Source organism: Buceros rhinoceros, unplaced genomic scaffold, assembly GCF_000710305.1.
Source record: "Buceros rhinoceros silvestris isolate BGI_N320 unplaced genomic scaffold, ASM71030v1 scaffold9085, whole genome shotgun sequence".
Classification (NCBI taxonomy): domain Eukaryota; kingdom Metazoa; phylum Chordata; class Aves; order Bucerotiformes; family Bucerotidae; genus Buceros; species Buceros rhinoceros.
In genome coordinates, this window is record NW_010411159.1 from 35,812 (window position 1) to 58,946 (window position 23,135).

At 41.8% G+C, this 23,135-nt stretch overlaps 1 protein-coding gene across 1 annotated transcript; it reads right to left on the reverse strand.

Moving 5' to 3' along the window:
* Positions 1-660: 660 nt before the first annotated feature.
* On the reverse strand, positions 661-12,944 carry SLC7A11 (solute carrier family 7 (anionic amino acid transporter light chain, xc- system), member 11). Its single transcript, XM_010135899.1, has 7 exons — positions 12,933-12,944; positions 12,282-12,452; positions 11,185-11,288; positions 10,598-10,694; positions 7,443-7,592; positions 5,696-5,873; positions 661-728 (listed from the first exon to the last, which is right to left on the reverse strand). The coding sequence occupies exons 1-7, from the start codon at positions 12,942-12,944 to the stop codon at positions 661-663; spliced, it is 780 nt and encodes a 259-aa protein (XP_010134201.1).
* Between the last annotated feature and the right edge of the window lie 10,191 nt (positions 12,945-23,135).

Below are 23,135 nucleotides of genomic sequence, written 5' to 3' on the forward strand. Positions count from 1 at the left end.
GGAAACTTTAACATGTACGAAATTACTGTCCCCAGGCTAAAATCTGCCTGCCCCACTGGCAGAAATATTGATTCTCAGAAGATGCTCCCATCAGGTGTAATATAAAAACTCTGGAATGAAGAAACCCTGTACTCGCTGCCACAAAGGTGTGGAAACCGCTGTGCTTCTGCTTCGACGTGCTGGTGCTTCCAGGGAGGCAAAAGAAGTCAAACTGGGTTGCCCAACGGAGTGACGGGAAGAACATCAGCAGAGCTTTATCTCACCCTTTCTCTGGTGAGAGTTGGGTTCTGCAGGGATACATTCTTCACAGTATGCCTGACCCTTACACATTACTTAAACCTACTTTCAGTGACAATACAACCAAAATTCTAGTTTGACAAACCAACAGTTTGTTAAAATATGACACTATAACAAAAGAAATAGTGAAGAGATGAGTTCCCTCACAGCTCAAGTTCTTGCTTTCTACATAAAAACCAACCATATTAAAAAAAAATATTTTTTATACATTCTAAAATACAGTTCTGGTAGCAGACTTGCTCGGTATCCATCCCAGCTGTGACTTGTTCCTCCAGTTTCCAGAACATTATGTAGGGGGAGAAATCTCCCTATCTTCTTCCTCAGGTCGAAATGAAACACCAAGCCAGAAGCTGTACGTAAACATCATGATTTCTGGTCTTCCTCTGATGGGATGACTTCCAAGAGGATTTGCAATGTTATGGTTACTCTGTCTGCAAGGATAAAAGCATACACATGGGAAATTAGGAGAAGGCAGAAGCAGCCAGGAAAATTATCTTAGCTCCTATACAGCCTATGTGCACATACAGTTCACAGTGGTCGTATATACCAGGAGCATTCATTTAAATACCTGACTCAATTTTTTTTCTTTTTAACTATGTTTTCTTTGCCTCTGATCTAAGGCTGTGCATATACAATAATAATGGAAGGGTGTGGAGATATAAACTTGTCCAATAAAGTTCTCCATGCATTTAAAGGGTGTCTTAAAAACATGACTGCTCTGTGGAACTGCTCAAACAAGTTGCAGAGGTGAAATACAAGCCTGAAGAAGTTCAAACAAGTTAACTCAGCTGTGCTGAGATCTGCCTAAGCAAAAAAGGGAAAAAAACCCTAAAACAAAAGGAAACAATGACTACAAATCTTCACAGGTCTAAGAACATCACCTATTGACAGCAATGTCCTGCTGTCTTTTTGTCACTGTGGACATCTATTTCCTTCTGTGGTTTTGGTGGGTTTCTTTTCAGGGCACGGATTCATAAATGGCACAGTTAGTTTACACACAGAATAGTAAAAGAGCATTCTCTTACAACTCCTGTGGCTTGTCACTTTGTTTTAGTAACTGTTTTTAAACAAGCAGGAGTTGTTGTAAGAGCAAGTTCTGATTTTCCTTGTCTTGCATGACATGTCAGCATTTACAGCAGCGTAAAGTGAGGAGGGTAAAACAGTGCAACTCACAGAAGATATGAACTGAAACTACTCCCCTGCTCGCCTGTCTAAGTCAGACTCTACTGTCTTTTGCTCTTCTCTGGAGGTCACCAGTTCAGTGCAAATCCAGGTTGCCCTTAGACTATAAGCTGATGGGGTCAGAGAGGCTGAGAGTCAACAGGGACTGCGTTTTCCTCCCGTCTCCCTCCCCTGCCCACGGTGGGGACTTCAGAGCTGGGCTGAGCGTGGCCAGGGTGAAGGGCAGGAGGGAAGCCAGCAGCAAGCAGCCAGCAGGGCTTCACCGCTGCCATCCCACTCCTTTCAGGTTAGAGGCTCGGCAAAGGATGAAGAAGAAAAACAGACGTTCTGTCAAGCTGACCTATGGGGCATGGCAGCAGAGTGAAAACCTGGGCATTGCAAGAGCTGGCTGTGATTTTAATATCCTGTTCGACAAACTGGACAAAGCCACCTGCAGCAAGACCTTCCCCTCACTGTGGTGAAAGGTGGCTACCACTCCTGCACGGTAGTTTTGCTCTATGCTGGGATGAGGCCACTGGGATGAAGTTGGGGGGACTGGGGTGTTTGCTCAGGTTTTTTGGGTTGCAATATACTCAGCATAAGACAGTGTAAGGAGTATTTCCCCCCACAAAAGAAGTTCCAGTCTGTCTCCACTCAGTATCTCTGTATTGTCTGCTTTGAGCAGCACCTGGAGTTACAGGACTAGCTTCACATTTGTACAAGACATCTTACATATTGTGACAGCCAAGACAACTTCTCCCACTTTAACCCCTTGTTTTTTCTTTCAAAAGGAGAATTTACTGTGAACAGGTCCCAGGAGACAACCTTTATAAAACCCCCCAGACCTGGTATCTATATAAGCCTCACATAAAGCCTGGGTGAGGAAAGAAAGCAGCAATTACCACATATGTACAAAACTAGACATGAAATCTGAGGCAGCAAAATGCTGACATGATTTCCTGTGGATCCCAACATCACAAACTCGACAAAGAGAAACAAACTGAGTGTGAAACACCATGTCCTGAGTGAGCAAGTGTCATCCTCTGGTGTTTGTAAATCACCCTGGAAGAGGCATTTTGTTATATAAACAGGTTTCTCTTCCAGCACGGGCTCAGGCTATGAAGAAAGCAGGATTCCACTTTTCAGCTCCTCACAATTCGGTCCACTGTAAAGAAATAGATGCTTTAAATATGAGTCTAAGACTGGATTTGCAACTAAGAAAGTCTGAATAGAAGCGTCCTTGTGCTGATGCCACGCTCTTTTACACACCGATCTGCTTTGTAGGATTTGCTAGGCTTGATTTTTCTCATTTTCACATTAGTGCTACAAAAAGCGAGAAAGCAGAGGTCAAACGAAGCCTATACTAGCTGAACATTATTTGTCCCAGCACTTCTGGTGCTACAGCGAAATTTCTTTGGAAGAGGAGAGAACAAAATGTTATTCTCACTGCAAAATACCACCCAGACCCTATTAACCCCAGAAACTGTAGAGTTACCTTTTGTCCAGTACCGTAATTTGGTAAGGAGAATGGGCAATGTGAATGACAATAAGGACAGTCAAAACGTACAGAACAAAGATGTTCAGCCTTGGAGAGGATTTCTTGGGTTATTCATTCAAGGACTCTGCTGATCTACCAGCCTGAAATCCCTTTCGTAAATGAACTCATCTTCAGGCTGGGTCTTTTATCTGACTAGTCATCCTGGCTGTTCAACCTTCGTCTTCCTGATTCTTACAAAACCTATTCTGAAAACCCAGGCGAATTTTAGGCAGGGCTGTTCTGTACCCATGCATTTTTTGCATCAGTGCCATCCTTTGCTTAACCAGGACATGTTCCACCTAGGGTTTATGAACAGCAGGCACTTCTCATCTCCAAAACACGTCTGAGTAACTGAACACGTCAAGTTCCCCAACAAGGTGACTTTGCTCATGGGTAGAGAGAGCCCCACACCACCCTGGTCATGCGCTGAGCTGCGCAGCTGAAGCAGCCTGGGAACAGCCTTGTTACCGCGGTGCTGTGTTCAGACTACCAGGCTTGGACTTCCTCGGTGGAACGACGCAAAATGCTTCATTGAAATCCAAGTAGATTGGATCTATCCCATTCTCCTTTGTCTGGCAAAACCAGTTGTCAAAGAAAGTTATTCAGGTGGTCTGGCAAAAACCTGCAATCCTATTTTTTCACCTTGTCCTTTACCTCATGCCTGGAATTACTCTTTCTTGCCTTCGCATACCTAATGCATATTGTTTCAAAATTAGAAAATCAAGCTTGCAGCTGCCCAGTGACTTTTCTATGTCTCACAGAAGTACCTTAAGTGAATTTATCCTCATTCAATGCCTTTGAAAAATTCTCTCAGGCTACCTATCAGAATTCCCGTAACACAAAATAATTCCAATTTAATGACTACACACAGAAGGTTTATTGCTTCTTTTGTGGAAAAAAAAAATCTTTTTATTTAACAAGTAAATCTCCACTCTGCTCCACCCCAAAGCTGTCAGTATTAGTTGTTATTTTGGGAATAATAATTGCAAAGCCAACAAGCTGTTTCACCCACTGTCTGGCATTCTCTGCTCTCCCCTCTGAGCCAGCGCACTGTGTCCAACCACAGGTATTACACAGGCACCAGACCTTCTTTTTAGGAAGAGAATTTTCTGTTATCAGAAAAGCTAGAAGATTCACCTTCGTTGTCACAGCTGGCAGAAAAAGCTTCACATCTACCCAGTCTACCTTAAAAAGAATGCTTTTTCTCTCACCCGAGTAAAGTAGTTCAACACTGGCATCCTGTGGCCAGAGATTCAAGTAATTCCAAAACCTCCGAGACTTCACAGAAAATGTCAAAAATCTCCTGGGTTTGATAAGGGAAATTTTCCTAGTTCCTAAATGTCAGGGCTGAGAAATTATAAACAGACAGAAAACTAACTATGTAATTAGAATGTCCTTTTACATACAACTGTTCCCATTTGCACCAGAGCTTTCTACCCATTCCCAGGACAGTAAAAGTAATTTATAACTTTATGGATATAAAATTTAGATGACCAGAGTGTGCTAGGCTTAAACTAATACTGTTTTCCTGTAAATAATTTCTGCCCTATTGTCTATGGATTTTCCAGCAAGAATTGAGGGAGAAATTTGCAGATCTTGCAACAGACAGGACAGAATTATAACACCTATATTTATACAGAGAAAATGCGTATGAATGTTACAGCATAACATACATATAAAGATCCCATTTTTCTATTTTGAATAGCTCATTTTCAATCATCGCTTCAGGCTGAAGCACAGAGGGCAATACGCCTTTTTGACTCAGCCCCTATACAAATAAACTATTTTTAGTTGAATGCTTTGATGGAGTGAGGAGTTCTTTTGCAACAGACAAGATTTTCTTTCAGTTTTGTTTAATAAATTATCCATCATTCCTCAACTATTTTGCCTATATTCTTGTTTCATGATTTGAAAATTACCTCCATTTTGGAAACCTATCATGCTGAGAAACAAAAAAAGACAAGAATGGGGAGCTGTAATAAATGATACTGACTTCTTTCTAATTGAAATGCTCCAAGTAACCCTTCTCCAACTCATCAGGACTTCCACAAAGATTTTCAAAAACTTTCAGAAATGGTATAAAAATTATTCTCGGTGTGAAATATCACAGCCAAGTCACAGAGAAGTTGTTTTTCATTCATCACAGAAACAATTTTCACAGAAGCGTGTCAGGCACAGTATATTTTGCTATCATTTTGTCAGGAGCCACTGCTAAGGGCATATCCCTATACCAGGTCTGCCTGAGCTTGTCCCAAATACTCCATAGTGGTCCACAGATGCTGTGGACCTCAGCAGGGAGCACCAAGCACATCCTGTCACCACAGCTGCAATGTTTAAATTTCCAAACCAGTTGTCCTAGGAGTGCAACTCTCTTTCTATTGGAGTAGGCCAGGGGAAGGAGATGGGCTGTTTAAAAGGAATCGGGTGTTTGTAGGGGAAGGAGAAGAGAAGGGGGCAGGGGGAGAGTAAAGTCAATCCCTAGCTGAAGACTAGGCTTGCTGTAAACGTATCTTGTTAGTTAGCAGAGGTTGGTTATAAAGGGCAGAGCAATGATGTAGCACGTGCTGGAAAGAAACCTGCATTGTCATCCCCAGCTCAGAGCAGCTGGGAGCATCGATCGGGAGGATTTCACAACACAGGGAGCACCACTGAGAAATTCCTGAAGCCAAAACGAAGGAGAGGAGTCCCACCGGGACTTACCTAGGAGCTTTCTGAACCACTTTGGCTTCTTGTCCCATACAACAAAGAGGTAGTAGGCAGGCACTCCCGTCAGGGTTATTGCAAATCCAATCCCTGTATTCACTGGATCAGAGTAAAGTGACAGTGCAACCATGAAGAGGCAGGTGAAGGAAAACAGCGCTGGAATAAATAGAGGCACCTGAAACATAAGCACACAAAGAACCGTTACTTTACATTGACCTTGTTATTGAATGACTACAGCATTTAATGTTCCATGAAACATAAATTGGATAAAACCCAGCAGGACAGCATAGCCCTCAAGAAATATGGGTATCTAGAACATGTCAGTGACTGCAGAAACCGAGCTACGCAGAGTGCCATGCAGTGAGTACCACAGTCTTTTAATTACACCCTAAAACAGTACCGTGTTTTACGTCCTTTAAAAAGGAAGGGCTGTAAATAAGTTGCATTGCAAAAGACCTTTCTCTAATCCCCCAGTAAATAAGTAAGCAGCTCTAACCGCAGTAAAGATTTCCTCTTTGATAATTACCTATTAGAAAACATTTTAAAACACAACCAGGAGCTCAAGTCACCTTTTAAAACTATTAGGAACATATTGATTTTTTCCCTAAGGTAAAAATCAAAATCTAGCAGGAAGGCAGCAAATTAAACTCTAATTTGACTAGTGATAAAGATATTTGATAGCATTATGCAACTGGTAGCTACCGAAAAACCACTTTTTGACTGTAGGACTGCTGGCATTATCAGCGTCACTGTTGAAAGTACAAAAAAACAACAACATCGAACTAATTCTCTTAATTTTCAAGAACACCACCTCAATCGCTCTGTTAGCACCTCTTTGAAGGAAACACCCACAGGCATGGCTTGTGAGATGTTTGGTGTACGGGACAATTGAAGAATTCCTTGGAGATTATTCACTTCCTTTCATGCCTTGAAGCATCACTGTTCCTCTTTTGTGCACTATCAAAGCTTTTTTTTATTTTTAAAATCAAAGTAGAACAGGTTGTGCTGTTGACCTTCTTATTTACAGGTACACCTACAAGGATGCAACAGCTCACATTCTTCGTTCTTCACAAAATAGGCTTCTTGGCAATACATAAAAAGAGACAGATTTCTTCTTTTTTTTATTTTTGTGATGGTTGTTATCTTTCTGGGTACACAAAGGGACAACTTACTTTGTAAGACTTCTCAAAATACACAAGAAGAATGGCAGAACCAAGGCAGAAGCAGCTACTCTTCAATGGGCCAGACTATTCGCATTTTCTTTCTGGGTTTGCAAATCCATTGCAAGTCCCAGATATCACAATAATAGCACTGACAACTGATTTACACATTAAATTGACATACTCAGTAATGGATAGGCAATTAAATAAATGTTTAATATTAATGCTTACAGTTGACATGAATTCTGGTGGCAAAATTATTCAGGCCTTTATCAAAGCAGACATTAAATAGAGGCCGGGCTGAAAATAGAGCTTGGCACGTGTAACCCCAATATTTGCAGTTTGAATCCTATGTGACTACACAGGACTAGAGGTATTTTCACACAGCTTGCATCACGCTGCCTCAGTGCGACAGAGAGGCACAACTGAGCAAACACTTTCAGTGCAAAACACTGTTTTCTATTAACTCTGGTTTTCTCAAAAAGGAGGTTAGCTTTCTACATCAGAAAATGCTCCTTTACTGTCTGACTACACCACACATACGAGGGAGAAGGCTTCATGTAAAACAGAAGAGTAGAGGTTACCTTGAAAGGACGAGGCATATCAGGACGTTTATATCTGAGATAAATCAACCCAGCAACTGCTAGTCCAATAAAAAGCCACCTGGCAAAACTGAGGAAATTCAGGAGGCTGTAGAGGTCCCCGTTGAATAACATTATCATTGTGAGAGGATGCTGCAAAAGAAATTCAGAATATAAGAGGGGGTTAGGGGATTGATCTCTATTATTTTACGGCAGCGATGCCAATTTTTTTCCACAGGGACAAGCAGCACAGCCTCTTGCACAGACATCCAAGGGCCACAGACTTCAGACCTGCCTTTGTCATGCAATCAGGTGTGTGACTGATACCCAGCTTTGTCCCGAGATCATGTCTGATCAATACATATCTGTCCCCTGTGACCCAGACAAACACACAGGTACTCAGCCCACTGCATCACCAAAATGCATGAGCATCCTGGGCACTGTTGTCACAGGATCTGACAAACACATTAGCCCGCTGCAGTTTTACTTGCTCATCACTGATGCAAATGATAAGAGCAGTTAAATTTTGGGCACATCTAATTATGGGCAAGTGGAGGTTTCTAGGTGTCTTGTGGAAGGAAGTAGTCTTAGAGTCCCCCAGACTGAGACAGGGGACCTCAGCAAAGAAGGCATGGTCAGGAGTAGCCACACTCCATGGGATGCCAGCTGGGCACACCAGGTTGCCCCCAGCTTGTATTTGCTGTATGCCTTTTGGCCTTGCAAGGTGTAGACTTACTGCACATCAGAAATGCAAATATTTCTAAGCCAAGAGAAGCATCTTGCTGTCACTCAGGTGGCTGCTGAAGAGCAAGAAGGAGAGGGGACTCTGGAATAAACACATTTCCTCCTTAAAAAGCTGTTCTGAGATACAAGGCTTCTGTGAGACGGGCAAAAGCTGATGTGTTAACTAGAGTGCTTTGAGGTAGATGATTAGTAGAGGCTACAGGATCTGTTTAAGGGCGATCTCTGGACAAACCCACAATATTTGTAGCTTGGATCAACTCTGCAGGGCAGTCTGCACTTCCCACATAAGAGACTCTATGCCCACAACGACACAGTCCTTGCAGTCGGGGGTGAAGGAATGAGTCAACTTCACTGCAGCCTTTACTGTTTAGCAAGAGGGAATATCCTGGCAGCAACAGCCTCTCTTGGTTTATCATGCAGCAACAGGTCAAATCAACTGCAGATGCAGTAAAACACTGAGCTAAATTTTTACATAAGGAAAACTAACTGGTATTAGTTATCTAGATTCACAGCCTCTCTCTTTTTTTTTTTTTGTTTTTGGTTGGCTGGTTGGTTTGGTTTCGTGGTTGTTGTTTTGTTTGGGTTTGCTTTGGTTTGTTTTGTTTTTAAGCAGTAAAGACAGCAGGGATTTGAACCTGAAGGATCAATATTTCAAATATGGGTCTCTGGCTTCCAACCTCTAATGACTTACAGAGTGCACGGTTCTTTACACACAGATATTAAGCCAACTCCTTCGCTGTAAAGGTCAAAGGAAATTTTACCACTGAAATATATTGGGCTAGATTTCTTCTGTATAGACTCAGCCCCTAAAAGTTTAAAATCTCAGTTATAAGCACGATAATGCAAGAAAGGGCCATGGATGGTGAAGGAGAGTTATTAAGAAAAAAAAAAATAAAGCAGGGTTACAGGCAGATTACATGATTTCCTGAACTTGCTTATACACACATCTATCAAATAACAGGACGTACAAACATAGGATATCTTAATTCCTAAAAGCGCTTTTTTATTTAACAAGCCTCAAACAATGAACATGCTCATTTTCTCAGATTTTCCTCAAGAGCTCTTTCCTTTCTTGCAGTGTGTAGACCTTTACAGGTGAAATAAAATAGACAAATGCTAAAATGCAGATTATTATTGCAGAATATACCCTGCAACTACTGTGGCTGCAATAAGGTAAGAAAAAAAAAATTGTGATCTCTGAAGAAAAACCATCTTTCCGACTTCCTCAAAGAAAACCAGTGCAGTGGTATAACAGGACCAGATGCAATAGCAGAAAATATCTTCCAGAAAAAAAAAACAAAAAAACCCGCAAAATTAATACAATTTGTGCATTTGATTCTGCAGAAAACAGTCAGTGCATACCCAAAAACAGTAGTCATACCCCCAAAAATATGACTACTTTAGCCCAAAGAAATAAAGATTATGTAAAATGAATTCTATTAAAATTTTCCAGCATGATCACACTGCCTAATTTTCAAAATTTGGAAGCTGACAGTTGTGTGTGCACACATAAAATTCATCAGTTCAGCTGGCAATTCAGGGGGGAGCTTATAGGCAACTATAGCAAAATCTGATTTAAATTCCAGTACAAACACTTGACCTTACTCATGTACACGTGTCTTCTGCTGTGGCTAGCAGAAGTCTGTCCAGATACATTACAGTCATCGGTCCCAAAAGATGGGCTGGACACCCATAGTTATGAAGACTTCAGGTTAAGTGAAAATCTTCCTGGCTCTGGGCAAACCAAGGTTTGAGGCTGTTATTTTGACATTTTGTCCTAACATTTTACGGCACAAATTAGTCTGCAATGCAAACACATGGCCAACATTGAGCTCTCCTGCTATTTTAGAAGTCAGTAATAGGAATTCCATTATAATACTGGTGTTTTTCCTTAGACAATTCACAGACTATTGCCCAGGCACACGTTCTCTCATTTTTAATCACCGCTACACTGCACTTCTGAGGGTTCCCTTTCCATTATCTTACTGCATAATTGTTTGCATTTTTCACTGTAAGGTGGTATAATGAGCCTTTAGGGTGCTCCCAGATGCTGGTGTTTAGCTGCACTTTCGGTTAAATGAATCCCTTTTTGGTTTGTTTGTTTAACTGGAATTTGTTCCTCTGGAAGGGAACTAGCTCATCACTAGCAGGCCCTTAGAAATAAATGGCAATAGGACATGAATTAGGTTGCAGTGATAGGCAGCCAAGCGCTACCAGCAAGATAGCGAGAAGGAGATGATAGAATAAGAACAACTCCCAGGACTCATTCCTCTCTTTTCCGTCCTCTGCACTGCCCAAAGCCCACATACACATTAATAAACAAGACTCAAGCAGTGCCCAAATTCTGTTCAAATCCTCCAGAGCAAGCCCGTAATACGAATTCTTGTGCAGGAACATTTGTTTGTATGATTTACCAAAACAATGACAGCTGGCAGAGGAGTGTGCTTGCGGACATGAATCATGGAGAGAATTTCCGGAAGGTGACCCTCGCGGGATGCAACGAAGAACATCCTGATGGGAAATAAATGTGGACAGATTTTAAATGTGCTCATTACTGTGACTAGGAAAAGCGGCTCATGAAAGTCACAGAGCACAGCGGCACTTCTTCGGCCTGTCTGAGGTATTCTGCATGAAATGACTAGCAGGAGAAGCCCGTATGCAGAAATTAAAGTAATCTCTGAAGGTGTTCCCCTCCTTACCTTACACTATGATCGGTGTTTAGAATTTGTTAATATTTTCCCTCTTTCACATGAAACAAAGCAGCCATTAATTAAGTGCTACGCTTAGAGGGATCCGTTTCCAAACCATTCAAATGGTTTTAACAAGATAAACTCTTGTTAAAAACAAGAACAAAGTGAGAAAAAGCCCCATACCCAGTAAACATTACAGTAATTTTTAATTTCCTGCTAAAGGAACAAATCCGACTCTCCTTTCCCCTTGCTTCTTTATTTCGAGTGTATATCCCATGCCCTTCACCCCCCATAACATCAGCAATGCTCACCTGGAGACCGCAAAAATGCCACCATTCATAGACCCAAAGCAGGACAGAGCAACAAATACTGGCACAGCCAAAGAAAAGTTTCCCATTAGTCGCTCAGCAAAGGTCTGTTAGAGGAGAGAGAAACATACCGTGATTTTTCATAAAACGTGAAAGCAATTTTACTTTATTAACAAATTATGACTCTCAAACCTTTATGACACTAAAAAAAGAAGATCCGGTCTGGACGGATCCAGGTCTGAGCTGCATACCCAATTATTAAATTTTTTTTTAATACAGCCTGCATTTTACTTAGCTGATGCTACACAGTGGTATAGTCCATCCATTCATGCTTTGTTGTTCTAAGTTATCAAAAGAGACTTAATTAGGGTTTTAATTAGGGTTTTTAGGAAGCATGCACAATTTTCTTCAGGTTTATAAAGTGTTTTGTTTCTAAAGGTCCCATGAGCTACATAATTTGGTCAGTTTTTTTAAAATACCACTTCAATTGAAATAGCCAGAGGCAGTGTCACTACCAGAAAGTAAAATGGAAATTTTTATTTCCTCGTTGTGAGTCAGATCCTATAAATATAAAAATCACCACAATTCAGCAAGAACAATCAAAGCAGTATTTCCAAGCCAGGTTGCTTTGCAATTCCTCCCCAAATGAACTCCAGTATTCCAGCAACCCCCTTCCCAAGCGCTCGGGACGCACGTTGTGCAAAGACAGCGTTACCACTTCTTGCTACAAAAAAAATAGTTCAGAGTTCCCACTTCCACAAATATTTGTGTTTGCTGCTTCCCAGGGTTGCAGTCTACAGTTTGGCGCAGAACTTTTCAAGCATGTGCTTGGCTATAAAATTGAAGTCCTGTTGTTGTATCAGGTAAATAAATACAGTCTAACATTATATTACAATGCTATCGATGGCCTTAAGTGCAATCCCACTTATCAGTAAAAAATCAGACTAAGTTCACCAGGGTGCTAGCATGGTATGCAAAGACAAGCCATAGAAAAGACTGATTGGATGCATCTCCCTGATTTTTGACCCTGGAAATAAGAATATATCAACAAACACAACTGCAGCAGGGATATAGCTTTGTATTTTTCTTCTGAAACTTACCACTGCTACAGCTTTTGAAAGCAGCAATTCCCCAGCACTGATTGTAGTGAAATAAGCCACGTTTGTTAACACATAGCCAACTGTGACGATAATCATTGAAATGCATATTGCGAGGGGTATGTTTCTGAAATACACAAGGTAGCTCATTATTTTGCAATCTGGTGCTATTCCCTGAACATGAAACAAATAACATGAGAAGAAGCCACTAATGATGGTGAATGCACATTTGGTGATCCTGAAATATCATAATTAGAAACTACCAGTAAACAATAACACATCTGAACAAAACCATCTAGAAAAAGCGAATAGGTTTATAATGAAGAGGTGAGAAACCATTTGAGGGAGGAGTCCTTTGGGGTCACCAAGATGTTGTGGTCCTCATGCTTCCCATATAAGAAGTATGGCCCATTTGAGCTGTCTCCTCATATTGACTCTCAAGCTGAATCCCAACAGGAAACCCAAAGAAGATTCATTATTTTCCGACATTTTTTTCAAAGAAACACAGCTGGCTCAGAACTTAAGGATCCTGTTCACTACCAGTCCTTATTTCTCAAAAAAACCCCCTTGATACTGGTATGCTTGTATAGAACTGAAAATAACCTCTCTAAACTGAGACTAAATGAATAAATTGTTGTTGCACACCTCGCCTACCGTAGAAGCCATGGTACCAAGTTCTGCCATTAACCCAGACACACAGGTAGGTAAGAGGATCATGCTGTACTGCAGCATCAGATCTGGCTAGATACTGCACGATCCTGCACTAACCCACTGCTAATTCATCCACACGGTCTCAGGTGAAGAAGCTGGAAGAAGGGGAGACAGTCAGCTTGCAGAATGCACTTGTTGATGGAGAAGGCAATGGCAAGGACAAGAGCAAACAGCTCAGAATACAAGTGCTGTATTGCTGAAAAAACCACAAAGCTCCTGACTCAAAAAATACTGCGGAAGCAGGCATTGATAATATGTCTTTAAAAAAAAGAAAAATGGTTTTGTAGGTCAGTTGCCAGATATTTTGCAACCAGTTTGGTTAAGCTTCTTACCTGACCTGGGTGTAAATTGAATTCAGTCCACCTCGTTCTGATTCAGGGTAAGGATATATGGTTTCAAAGCCTCTCACAACAGCGATTTTAATTGTATCTTCTGCATCACAGATGGATGCTTCAACCACCAAGCTATTGGATACATCAGAACTTACTCCAACCTTAAAAAAATATTTCCAGCCAAAGACAGCAAATTTGTACTGTTTTCACAAATACCATTTGAATGACTGAAACCACATTGTTAAAGTTAACAAACTGTCTATTCTAACGCTCACTAAACACCTGCTTGCTGTATTTGCTTCTAATTTAAATTCCTTCAAAACAAACATAAGGTGGAAAAAATCCCATTTCCAAATAAGACTGTTTTTTTAGCGCCTTGTAATGCTAAAGAGCACTAACCCCCTTGGATAGTAACAACAAAACCCCTCAGGAGAAGAATAAAACCCCCAAACCAAGGCAGAACTAGTCAGCAAGCACTACTCATTAAAAAGCCCGCAGATCATAACTCATGCCTGGAGCAGCACAAGGGATGCTGTGACTTCTGAGCTCCGGAGTCCTCGTCTTCTGAGAGAAGCGAGCGCTCAGGTTGCACATCCTTTTGTCTCCTGGCAGGAGCAGGCCTTCAGAGGGCTGCCGAACATTCACCCGCAGCCCCTCCAAGTGCTGCTTATTAGCCACTGCTGTCGGAGACAGATTTGGACAAAAAAGAAAGGCCAGTTTCAAGATTTTAGAGATGAGTAATACAGTATGGTTCGTTTCTCATTGACACCTCAGTCCAGATTTACACTTGGTACTTTCGAATCATCTGAAAGTACAGGCAGACAGGTGTGAACCTTATGTAAAACCACTATGTGAGAGCTTTAACCGTGTCTTTTCTATCCGTGCAATCTAAGAGGCAGTTCCCAGTTTGCAACAGGATCCTATTATCAAACTTCCTGCTATGAACTACAGTCAAGCTGTTTACACTACTGGAATCAAAACTATAATGCCATTACCAATAAAGATCACCTCCTTTCCTCGGAGGATCACTGTACCAACTTTCTTGTATTTTAGATATTCCCCTAGACTTCCAAACCTTCTCTCCAAATCAGAAAAATGATAGCTAAGTTCTATTCTCCGTTAAATCGCCTCTATCAGTGCAGGTTCCACCTTTTCACTTCCGCGCGAGTCAAACACAACACAGGATGAGAGCACGCCGATGAGCCGTGTTTCTGATAGAACGCAAATTCACAACTGACAGTTCTGGATTAGAGGGAGTCAGAAAAATTAAGGGAAAAAAAAGTATTTTTCACTTCAAGTTTTTGATTCACTGAAGTTAAAATTCTGGTGGCAAATTTAACAATTTCAAGTACAAGATTTCTTAGGGAAAAAAAATCCAAGATAGAAAAGACCTCAGTAAAGAGTCCAGCCAGTAAAGACTCAGAATGGCCAATGACTTAAAAACCATAGCATTCTGCATGCTCAGATGCAGGAAACTGCATTATTTTATCTACTGCAAGCAGGCCCAGGACTTGAACTTGCATTGAGGCGTTACTTGTTACTGCAGGGCAGTGCTTTTGTACTTTATCTCCAAGGGAAATCTCAACAGATTTCAAAAATCAAGAAAAATCCCTTTAAAATCAGCTGGTTTTCTGAGTAGACCTTGAGGTGCTGATGTTAGCCCCAAACCTATACAGTGATTTGGAAGTGTCTCTTGCATTACTGCCAAGACATTATTCAAGCAGGCTGCTCCTCGGCTAGAAGGGGAAGCTACTGCCAGGAAATTCTTTGCAATATTAATCTCTTCTCTCAGAACTTTGAAGAAAATCAGTATCAAAAGGAAAAAAAAAAATAGCTGCAGAAACCTGAATCAGGAAAATTTTGACATAATAATTAAAAAGTCTTCATAAAATCAGATGAGAGACAATTAGAGTATCTTTGGAGCATCTGAATGTTGAAAAATTGAACTGAATCTCCATGCATTTTAAGATTTAACCATCCCTAGCTACCATTCAAAGCCACATCTTCCCCTTCTACCCTATAAACGAAGCAACTGTAATGAAGAATCACAGCAGTTTAAATGAAGAGTACATCTACCTTGTGCTGCCCAGAAAGAGTCACTGAGGAACCTACCATGACGGAGAAATTCAGCGTTAGGAATACAGCTAGTCCACCCCGTGGCTATACAGGGCTGAAATGCACTGCCAAGCTAGGCTGTACACAGCTTGGAAGCAAATTTCCTTCTTCTAGCGCCTGTAAAGGGCCCCGGAGCCAGGGCACAGGGTTCAGTTAATCAGGATATCCACTGGGTTTTGGATTTGACCTTCGGTATGGCAGAATCATAGATCTTCTGATAATCTGCTCTGGTACTGCTCTACCTCCCACAAATAATTTTGAGAGCGAAAACACAGAGAAGACCAAAAAGGAGGGAGGAAAAAAATTAAAAAAAAAAAAAAAAGAGAAAGAAAGCCAGAGCAAGAACCTGGGGATAAGAAGAACTATGTCAATAAATCAGCTGAGAAACACTCCCAGAAGTCTACAGCTCATATCCCAGCTTAACGACAACTTTTATAACAGCAAACACCGAGTGCTACGAGCTGTGACCACTGCGGGCTGTTCTTTCGATGAAATGACAAGCACAGTGTCAAACATGCCCCACCAAGTGAGCCACGTTCACAAGTCGGAAACACGTTGTTGCCACATCCTTTGATGTTTAGAGGCCATGCCAAAATCACTTCCTTGCATCCACTTCAAAGCCAGGTTTTAGAAATTCTCAGGCTGAGTTGACTGTTCTGGAAAATGCCTCACCAGTGGGACCCAGCCGGGAAACATTAAAAAAAAAAAAAACTATCCAAATCAATTAATTACTGATAAAGTTAGGTGAGATAAACCACATCTTTACCGTGCTATGGAAATTATGAGAGATACTTTCCGTTATATCTAAATAAAAAAAAAAAAAAGGAAGGAAAGCAGAGAGGACAAGTCCTAATTCCTTCACGTGGTTTCTGGGCAAGGATTTGCTTGGTTTTGGTGAGCATGAGCCTGTAAATGCTGTATTTCTTGAGTCGAAAATTTACCACCACAGAAATGTCAAGATCCTTTTCAATAGTTCCCTGGTGCAATAATATATTCACCATTCGCAATCTGTTAAGCAATTTTCCAAATGAACTGCTTCCAGATTGTGGCACTCTTAGAAAACCTAATCATTCATTGCACTGTCCGCAGGGCCGAAGCTTGGCAGAAGAAGTCGCAAGTGCAAATTTACTCAAATAACCTGATGTTTGAAAAAATACCCAAATACAATAGAGAAAGCAGCGAGAGAGCCCTGGTAATTTAACATTCCCAGGACTTCAGTGCAAGACCAGAAGCCTGAAGATATTCCAGAGCCTGATCTTGCCATTCCCAGGTGGTCATTCCGTGAGCTGTGGCAATCCTGAGCTCTGAACGGGGAAGCAGGGTGTTTTAAAACAAACTAACTTATCGCCGATGCAGGTTTTTCATGTGAAAAGCAGCCTAAAGACAGCCTGTTACACTGAAGGGATCAAATGGTTCTCACCACGTCGACATGTGAAAAATTACAATCTTGCCCATCTGTTAGCAGAAAAGCAGGATGAAAAACTTAAAAGGAGGCCACCTCCCAGGACAGAATCAAAGCCAGGACTAGGGAGACCAAAGGGATGGGAATCATCACAGCACCTCTTGAATCCACCTATTTGTGAGTGCTAATACAGGTCTCAGCAATGGCTGACTCTAGCAACTAGCTATTATTTAGCTTATTGTAGGGAAGGTTCTCCTCAGCAGATCACCGCTTCTCCCAATATGTTCCAGCCTTATGTTCCAGACCAGAGCTGCTGTTCATGGGCTTGCAAGCTCAGACACTACTAAATTACGTGACTTCTCTTCATCTTCTTTGGGTTGTGATTTTCCAAGGGAGAAACGAACAAAAAAAGGAAAAACTAACTGTTAAGCTGTGCTCTCATTTATGCCACCACACGCTCCACAGAGGTTACTGCTGGCACGAGCGCATTAAACATCCATTTCAACTCATTGGTTCCACACCCCTGATATCTGCAGAGACACAGCAGCACGACACTGGGTGAATAGAGTGAAGAATCAGGCAACAGTCTGCATTTAGAAACTTTCTTGCCTTCTATCACCTAGCAAGAGAATTAGAAGACTTCTGGTGTGCCTAATTACCTGCTTTCTTTCCAGCCTTTGACTTCATTTGGATTGCAATTGGTCACAGTGCATAAAAGGGAAGTCTTCTACAATCAGCTGACTTTAAAGGGTCAAACTGTGTTCTAAGTGTGCTGGGAAGGGCAGTAGATGCAGCAGATTTTATTAAATTCTCAAATGTTTTCAACACGCTTTCCAGCAGGCTTTCCCCAAAAGTGGATTGGCGTAAGTACTCTCTTGGCTAAAGCCTAAGACCTAGAAAGGTACCAACTGCACCGGGTGACGCTGATCTCCATCACACCTCTTTCTAGGCAAACCCTCCCAGCTGAAGTCTCAAGCAGCAGCAAACCTGCCAACAGCCCTAGAGAGACTGAGGACAACTGTCAGGCTCGCAAGGCGATTCGCTTTATTTTAAGAGCGATTTAAACCTGGCCGTAGTGGCATTGTGTACCAGCTCAGGCTGGCAAGCCAGATCTCACCGGAGTGCTGCATTCATTTACATCACAGCCCAAGCTCTAACTTGTCAAGTCAATGCCTTTTATGAAACTCCTTTCTTTGAAGAGCAGAATGGATTGCTCTGAAACTTGGACCGCCAGCTAGGAGAGACCTGTCGTGTTCAAACAGGATCCTGAAACTTTTTGCGTGGAGCAGATAGCGTTCCTGGCATTCCGAAAGAAAACTAAGCCAGCTCAGCAGATACGAAAGATGACAGCTAGATCCAGAAAGGACTTTTGAGGTTACAACACTAGATATTAGTCACACTGTCTTCGCTCAGCCATGCATGTTTCTTGTGCAGCAAGCACGTGGGTGCTGTTAGGAAACAGAAAGGAAGCACAAGAGGCAGTACACACTGAGCTGCTGAAATAACGTGAAATGCAGGTAAAATGGGGACTTAAGTTTAAAAAATATCTCTTTAAGAAAATAAATGGAACACAGACTCAGACCAAGATACATATCACACCCTGTGAATTCTCAGTCAATTCTTTGGTAAACCATTTCTGTACATCCATCAGTGCCAGTATTCAACGTCTTCACCTGTACCTCATTTGCAAACCTTTGGCACAAAGTTTACAACTGTTTCCAGGAGACATATGAATAATCAGATCTGGCTTTTATTTTGCACTGTAACTTGACCCCAAGGCACACCACTCCTGAGGATATAAAGGCCCCAAAGACGTAAGCTGGCTTTTCTTCACCATTGTAATAAGCCTAGCCACCCCTGCGTGGAGCTAGGCTGGCCCTGGGAGCTCGGGCACGCTCATTATCAGAGACTCTTGAAGGCTTAACTGGAGAACAGTCAGATGCCTGGAAACATGGGCAGCAGCTGAGCAGGATCTCTAGTAAAGGATCTGCATTTAGCAATCAGAACCTGAGATGACAGTGAAGGTGCTCAGATGAAGCTGCTCGTTTATCTAGGCTATTGCAATAAAGGTGAGGTTTACGTTGGACTTGTAATTCAAACAGTGTCTGCCACTGTCTTCCACAGAAGCTTGTCTTCTAAAAAGCAGCACAGTCTAAATTCAGAGTATTCAAATACAAATATATTGTCACTCCTGGGTTTGATGAATGACTTCCATGCCTCTTCCTAACATCAACATTTTGCCTCCCTTTAATTCATTTGCAGGAAACTGTTTTGTCCTCCAGAAAGCTGGTGACCTTTTCCACCAGAGAAGCAAAACCTCAGATCTGACTTTTATTGCCTAGCTCCCACTCAACTCAGGAGAGGAAGGGAATAAAACTTCCTTCGGAAGCTTCAGTATTTTATTCTCTTCTGAGGCCTATTTGCTGGAAGTGCTTACAGCACTGCCAGGAGCACAGATTACGGTGCGAAACAACAGTAAATCATGGTGCTCGCTTGGAGGCAAGGAAGCCACAAACCTGACATGGGGTTAGAGAGACAAAACACGTGGCTGCACCAAGCTCCTGTATGGAAACGGAGGAGAGTGGGGCTGGGGTGTGACTCAAAGCACTTCCTCCAAGCTGCCTTATCTACCGCAAGATTGCGGGTCTAACTTCCTCTTAACTGCTCCATAAAAAAATCGCATACCTGTGTGATGTCATTGTGCATTAAAAGTATCTTTATTACAGGGGGCTTTCCTGAGAGTTTGAAATGAATTCCCCAAACACCTGGATTTGTGAACAGGGTCTGCTTTCCCCAGGCAGAATCACTTTGTGTAGGAATGTCGTAGTCTCCTAAGTTCTCTGCTGACTTACAAACAGGTAGAGCTGCCGTCTTGCACAGCCGCTTTTCCGTGGAGCACAAAGACAGCAGTCAGCAGAGCACTGGAGTAGTTGGGGGCAATATTTAGAGGTACAAACGAGGGAATCTGAGCAAATCTGGGAAATGAGCAGATCAGGCCTCATGGCTGGGAATCCTAAGCTAGCAGACAGCAGCTACCACATAATAATATCCTCAAGGCCAGGGAGAGAGATTAGGGTGGTTGGAAAAGGGATCCCACTAAAATCCATGCTGCCTGTCACAGCACCCTTCGCATACTACTGCAGGCACCTGAGCATTTCAGGCAGCAGGGAAACGGAGCCCTGCCTTGATCTGTATGTATTTCTATTGTCTGTACCGAGGACATATGTTTCTGATTTACGGCACGGCAAATGGCAAGGCGACACTTTGAGTAATGGAAGGGAGCGTGCTGGCAAGGCTGCTATCATTCCCAAAATGAGCCGCTCAAACTCAGAGCCTGGGAACAAGCAGCCTGAATATAAAACACCTCGCTCAGCTCCGGCTGAAGGTACGGGAGGGAATGCCACTCCCTCAGCCCCTCAGCTGAACTTTCTAAAAAGTGTCACTGATAGCATGTTAATGACTCCTTATGGTAACAAGGGAAGACAATGCTTAGGTGCACAGAGGGATGGAGGGAGGAGCCTGTGTCTCTCTGTGTGCATAAAAGGAGTCAGATTTTTCATACTTGTTAAATTCCTTGACATTTAATTCTGAGTAGGAAAGTTTCTACAAAGCCAAGGATCATAAAAGAACAATTTGCTGCTGTATGTTACCATTGATATTTCGGCATGAATGAAAACTACACCATTCGGTGATGAAAAGAGCAGCTACTTGTAATAGGGAGCACCATGGAAACTGAAATATCATTTACCAAGCAAGGCTCCTCTTCTGAAGGAATTCAAAATAGGAAAAATGGTAACTGTGGGTGCCTTGAAGCATTAGCATTTTAAAAGATATAAAAGAGTTGAAATGAAATTGAAAGGAGATGTCTTAACAATACTGCACTGCCATGAAGAGGGCTGTCCAGCAGATAAATAGTTTTCCCTGCAAAAGAAAGGAGACGAGGCTCTTGCTAAGGACAGCCTAGCAGACTGCCTACAGATACGGGACAGCCCATATAGCACACTGAAATAACTCAGTGAGAAATGGCTACGTTCTGAGGCAGAAAAGAAATCTGGAAAACTCAGAGTGTGAGCTGAAATATGCCTTTGTAGCATGCAGTAACTGGAGGCGCTTGAATGGAGTTCAGATGGAATATCAATTTTTTCTATTTTATTGCCTTCAGTGCTTTGAGAAAGGAAATATCAGTAAGCTGAAATCCCCTCTCACTAAAATTTCATAATACTTAAACTACAAATATGCATAGAAGCAGAGCATATACTTTTTTTTTTAAAGAAGCGATGAAGTGGTGTCATGAAAGAAATACACAAAGTTTTCAGAATCACCAGTAAGGCTGGGTCTTCCTTTTTCTGTGTCCAAGCTGAGAAATCTTCCCATAACCCTTAGAGTGTTAGTACTGAAACCCTTCTGCAAATCAAGTTCCTTCCAATTCAGATAGTGACATGAAATAGCCAGAATTATTAATCTTTTTTAAGGATCTTGGACAGTGTGGTCAGTGAGACTTAGGGTTTTAAGGCTGACTCATCTTTGCAATTGCATACTGTTCAGGGTACCCCACTACTCTTCCACAATAAAATCGTGAAATTAAAGCGATAAACAAGGTTTATACACAACTTCCGGCACTGCCTTACTTTGACTCGACATCAATCCATTAAAAACAAACTAACTTGTGCCATCAAAAAGTCCTGTATCCTGGCACTTCGTAGCACAGTGCCCAGTACCAGCCTCCCTGGCGGCTGCACGGGGAACCAGCTCTGTGGAACAGGACCAATTTATATGTTTAGCAAAAGTATTTGCAAGGCTTGTTTCAGTACCCAAAACAAGCACAAACAGATGGCAGGATTTGGGCCACTATGGGGGAAATTATTTTAAGAGCAGAGAAATTAGGTCATTCATCACATTCCGGGGCAGTTCCTTCTAGGACACCTACTTGTGTCTGGGATAGCCTACAGCTAAGAAAAGGCTGTCCTCACGGCCTCCACAAGCACCAAGCGAGAATCCTAATGGGATTCTGCTTATTTTTCACATCTGTAGAAATATTTTGTCTCTAGACCCACCAAAAAGCCCATCTTCTAATGAAGTTTAGTCCAAAGAAAAGGAATATCATGGTCTTCCATGCTCTTTGTGGATAAATCTTTACTTTTATCTGGTTTTGCTTAGCAGCTGTTTTCTTCCTGTAATAAACAGACAGGAAAAAATAGAGGCGCCTGTCATTCCTTCACTGCAGGATGAATCTAATTCTTCTTTTCTCTAAAATAACCCCACGCAGAAGTCAAAGCCCTTGACAGACTCGAGTGCTCCTGTTCTCTGTCTATTCTCATGATCTACGGAGGAGGTCTCTCCATTGCTCTTAGATCTTTCCAAATGATGATATCAAATCTACTCTTCTAAGTGACATTTTGTTCCATCATACTTCAAAAAATTAAACAGCGTTATTATATAGCCCATTTTTTTTTTTGCAATGAACAAAACACAGTGACAGGGCGAAGATGCAAATAACAGTACTTGCTCAACAACAAGTGTTACAAGTGAATGAGGATTGGCATAATAGACCACAGCAGAGCAACTTGTAAAATGCGGATTATTCACTTCACAGCTCCTCTGGAGCCATTATAATCTTACATAAATCCTCTTAGTTTACAGTTCATGGATATAGGCTGTACTGCAATTTAAATGATTGAGAACCCTTATGGGTTGTTAGTTAACAATATTCCTTTCTTAAACAAGATATCACTGTCACTGTGTATTTGATATTCCAACACACTCACCACCAAATATTGAAGTATGTGCTACACTGTAAGCAACCCCCTTCTGGGCCATCAGTACACCCACAAAACAGGTACCACGTAGGGAAGGGGTGTGCAGGGCTAGAGGAATATGAGCACTCACTCTCTAAGCCTCCTGACAGAAATTCTGTGATCACACAGGAAGGGATACACTCATCTACAGGGAAGATGCACAGAAAAATTGCCTTGTTTTGATGGGACAATTACCTACCTTAACTACAAGCCAGCAATTTCACTACTTTCTAAAGATGAACAATCACATAAGAGAACCCCATTCAATGCCTCATCCAAAAAGACTGTGTTGAAGCTGAGTAAGTTATTCTCTGCTAGCTGAACCAAGCGGAATAGATTCCTTTTCTTGTGTATAATAACTCCATTGTTACTGACACTTTGACCATGTTGACTTTGACTTATCTAAAGGATAAATACTCTTGATGACATGGCATGTGTTAATAACTGTTTGTGCAGATATAAAACTCCAATCTGATGCACATGAGCATGATAAGAAACATAC

What these genes read in the sequence shown, in the direction of transcription:
- SLC7A11 (XM_010135899.1), bottom strand. An exon ending in TTTCAAAAGCTGTAGCAGTG is followed by an intron (nt 11,289 to 12,281) that starts GTAAGTTTCAGA and finishes CTCCTCTAACAG; the next exon opens with ACCTTTGCTGAGCGACTAAT. An exon ending in ATATGCCTCGTCCTTTCAAG is followed by an intron (nt 5,874 to 7,442) that starts GTAACCTCTACT and finishes CTTATGTTTCAG; the next exon opens with GTGCCTCTATTTATTCCAGC.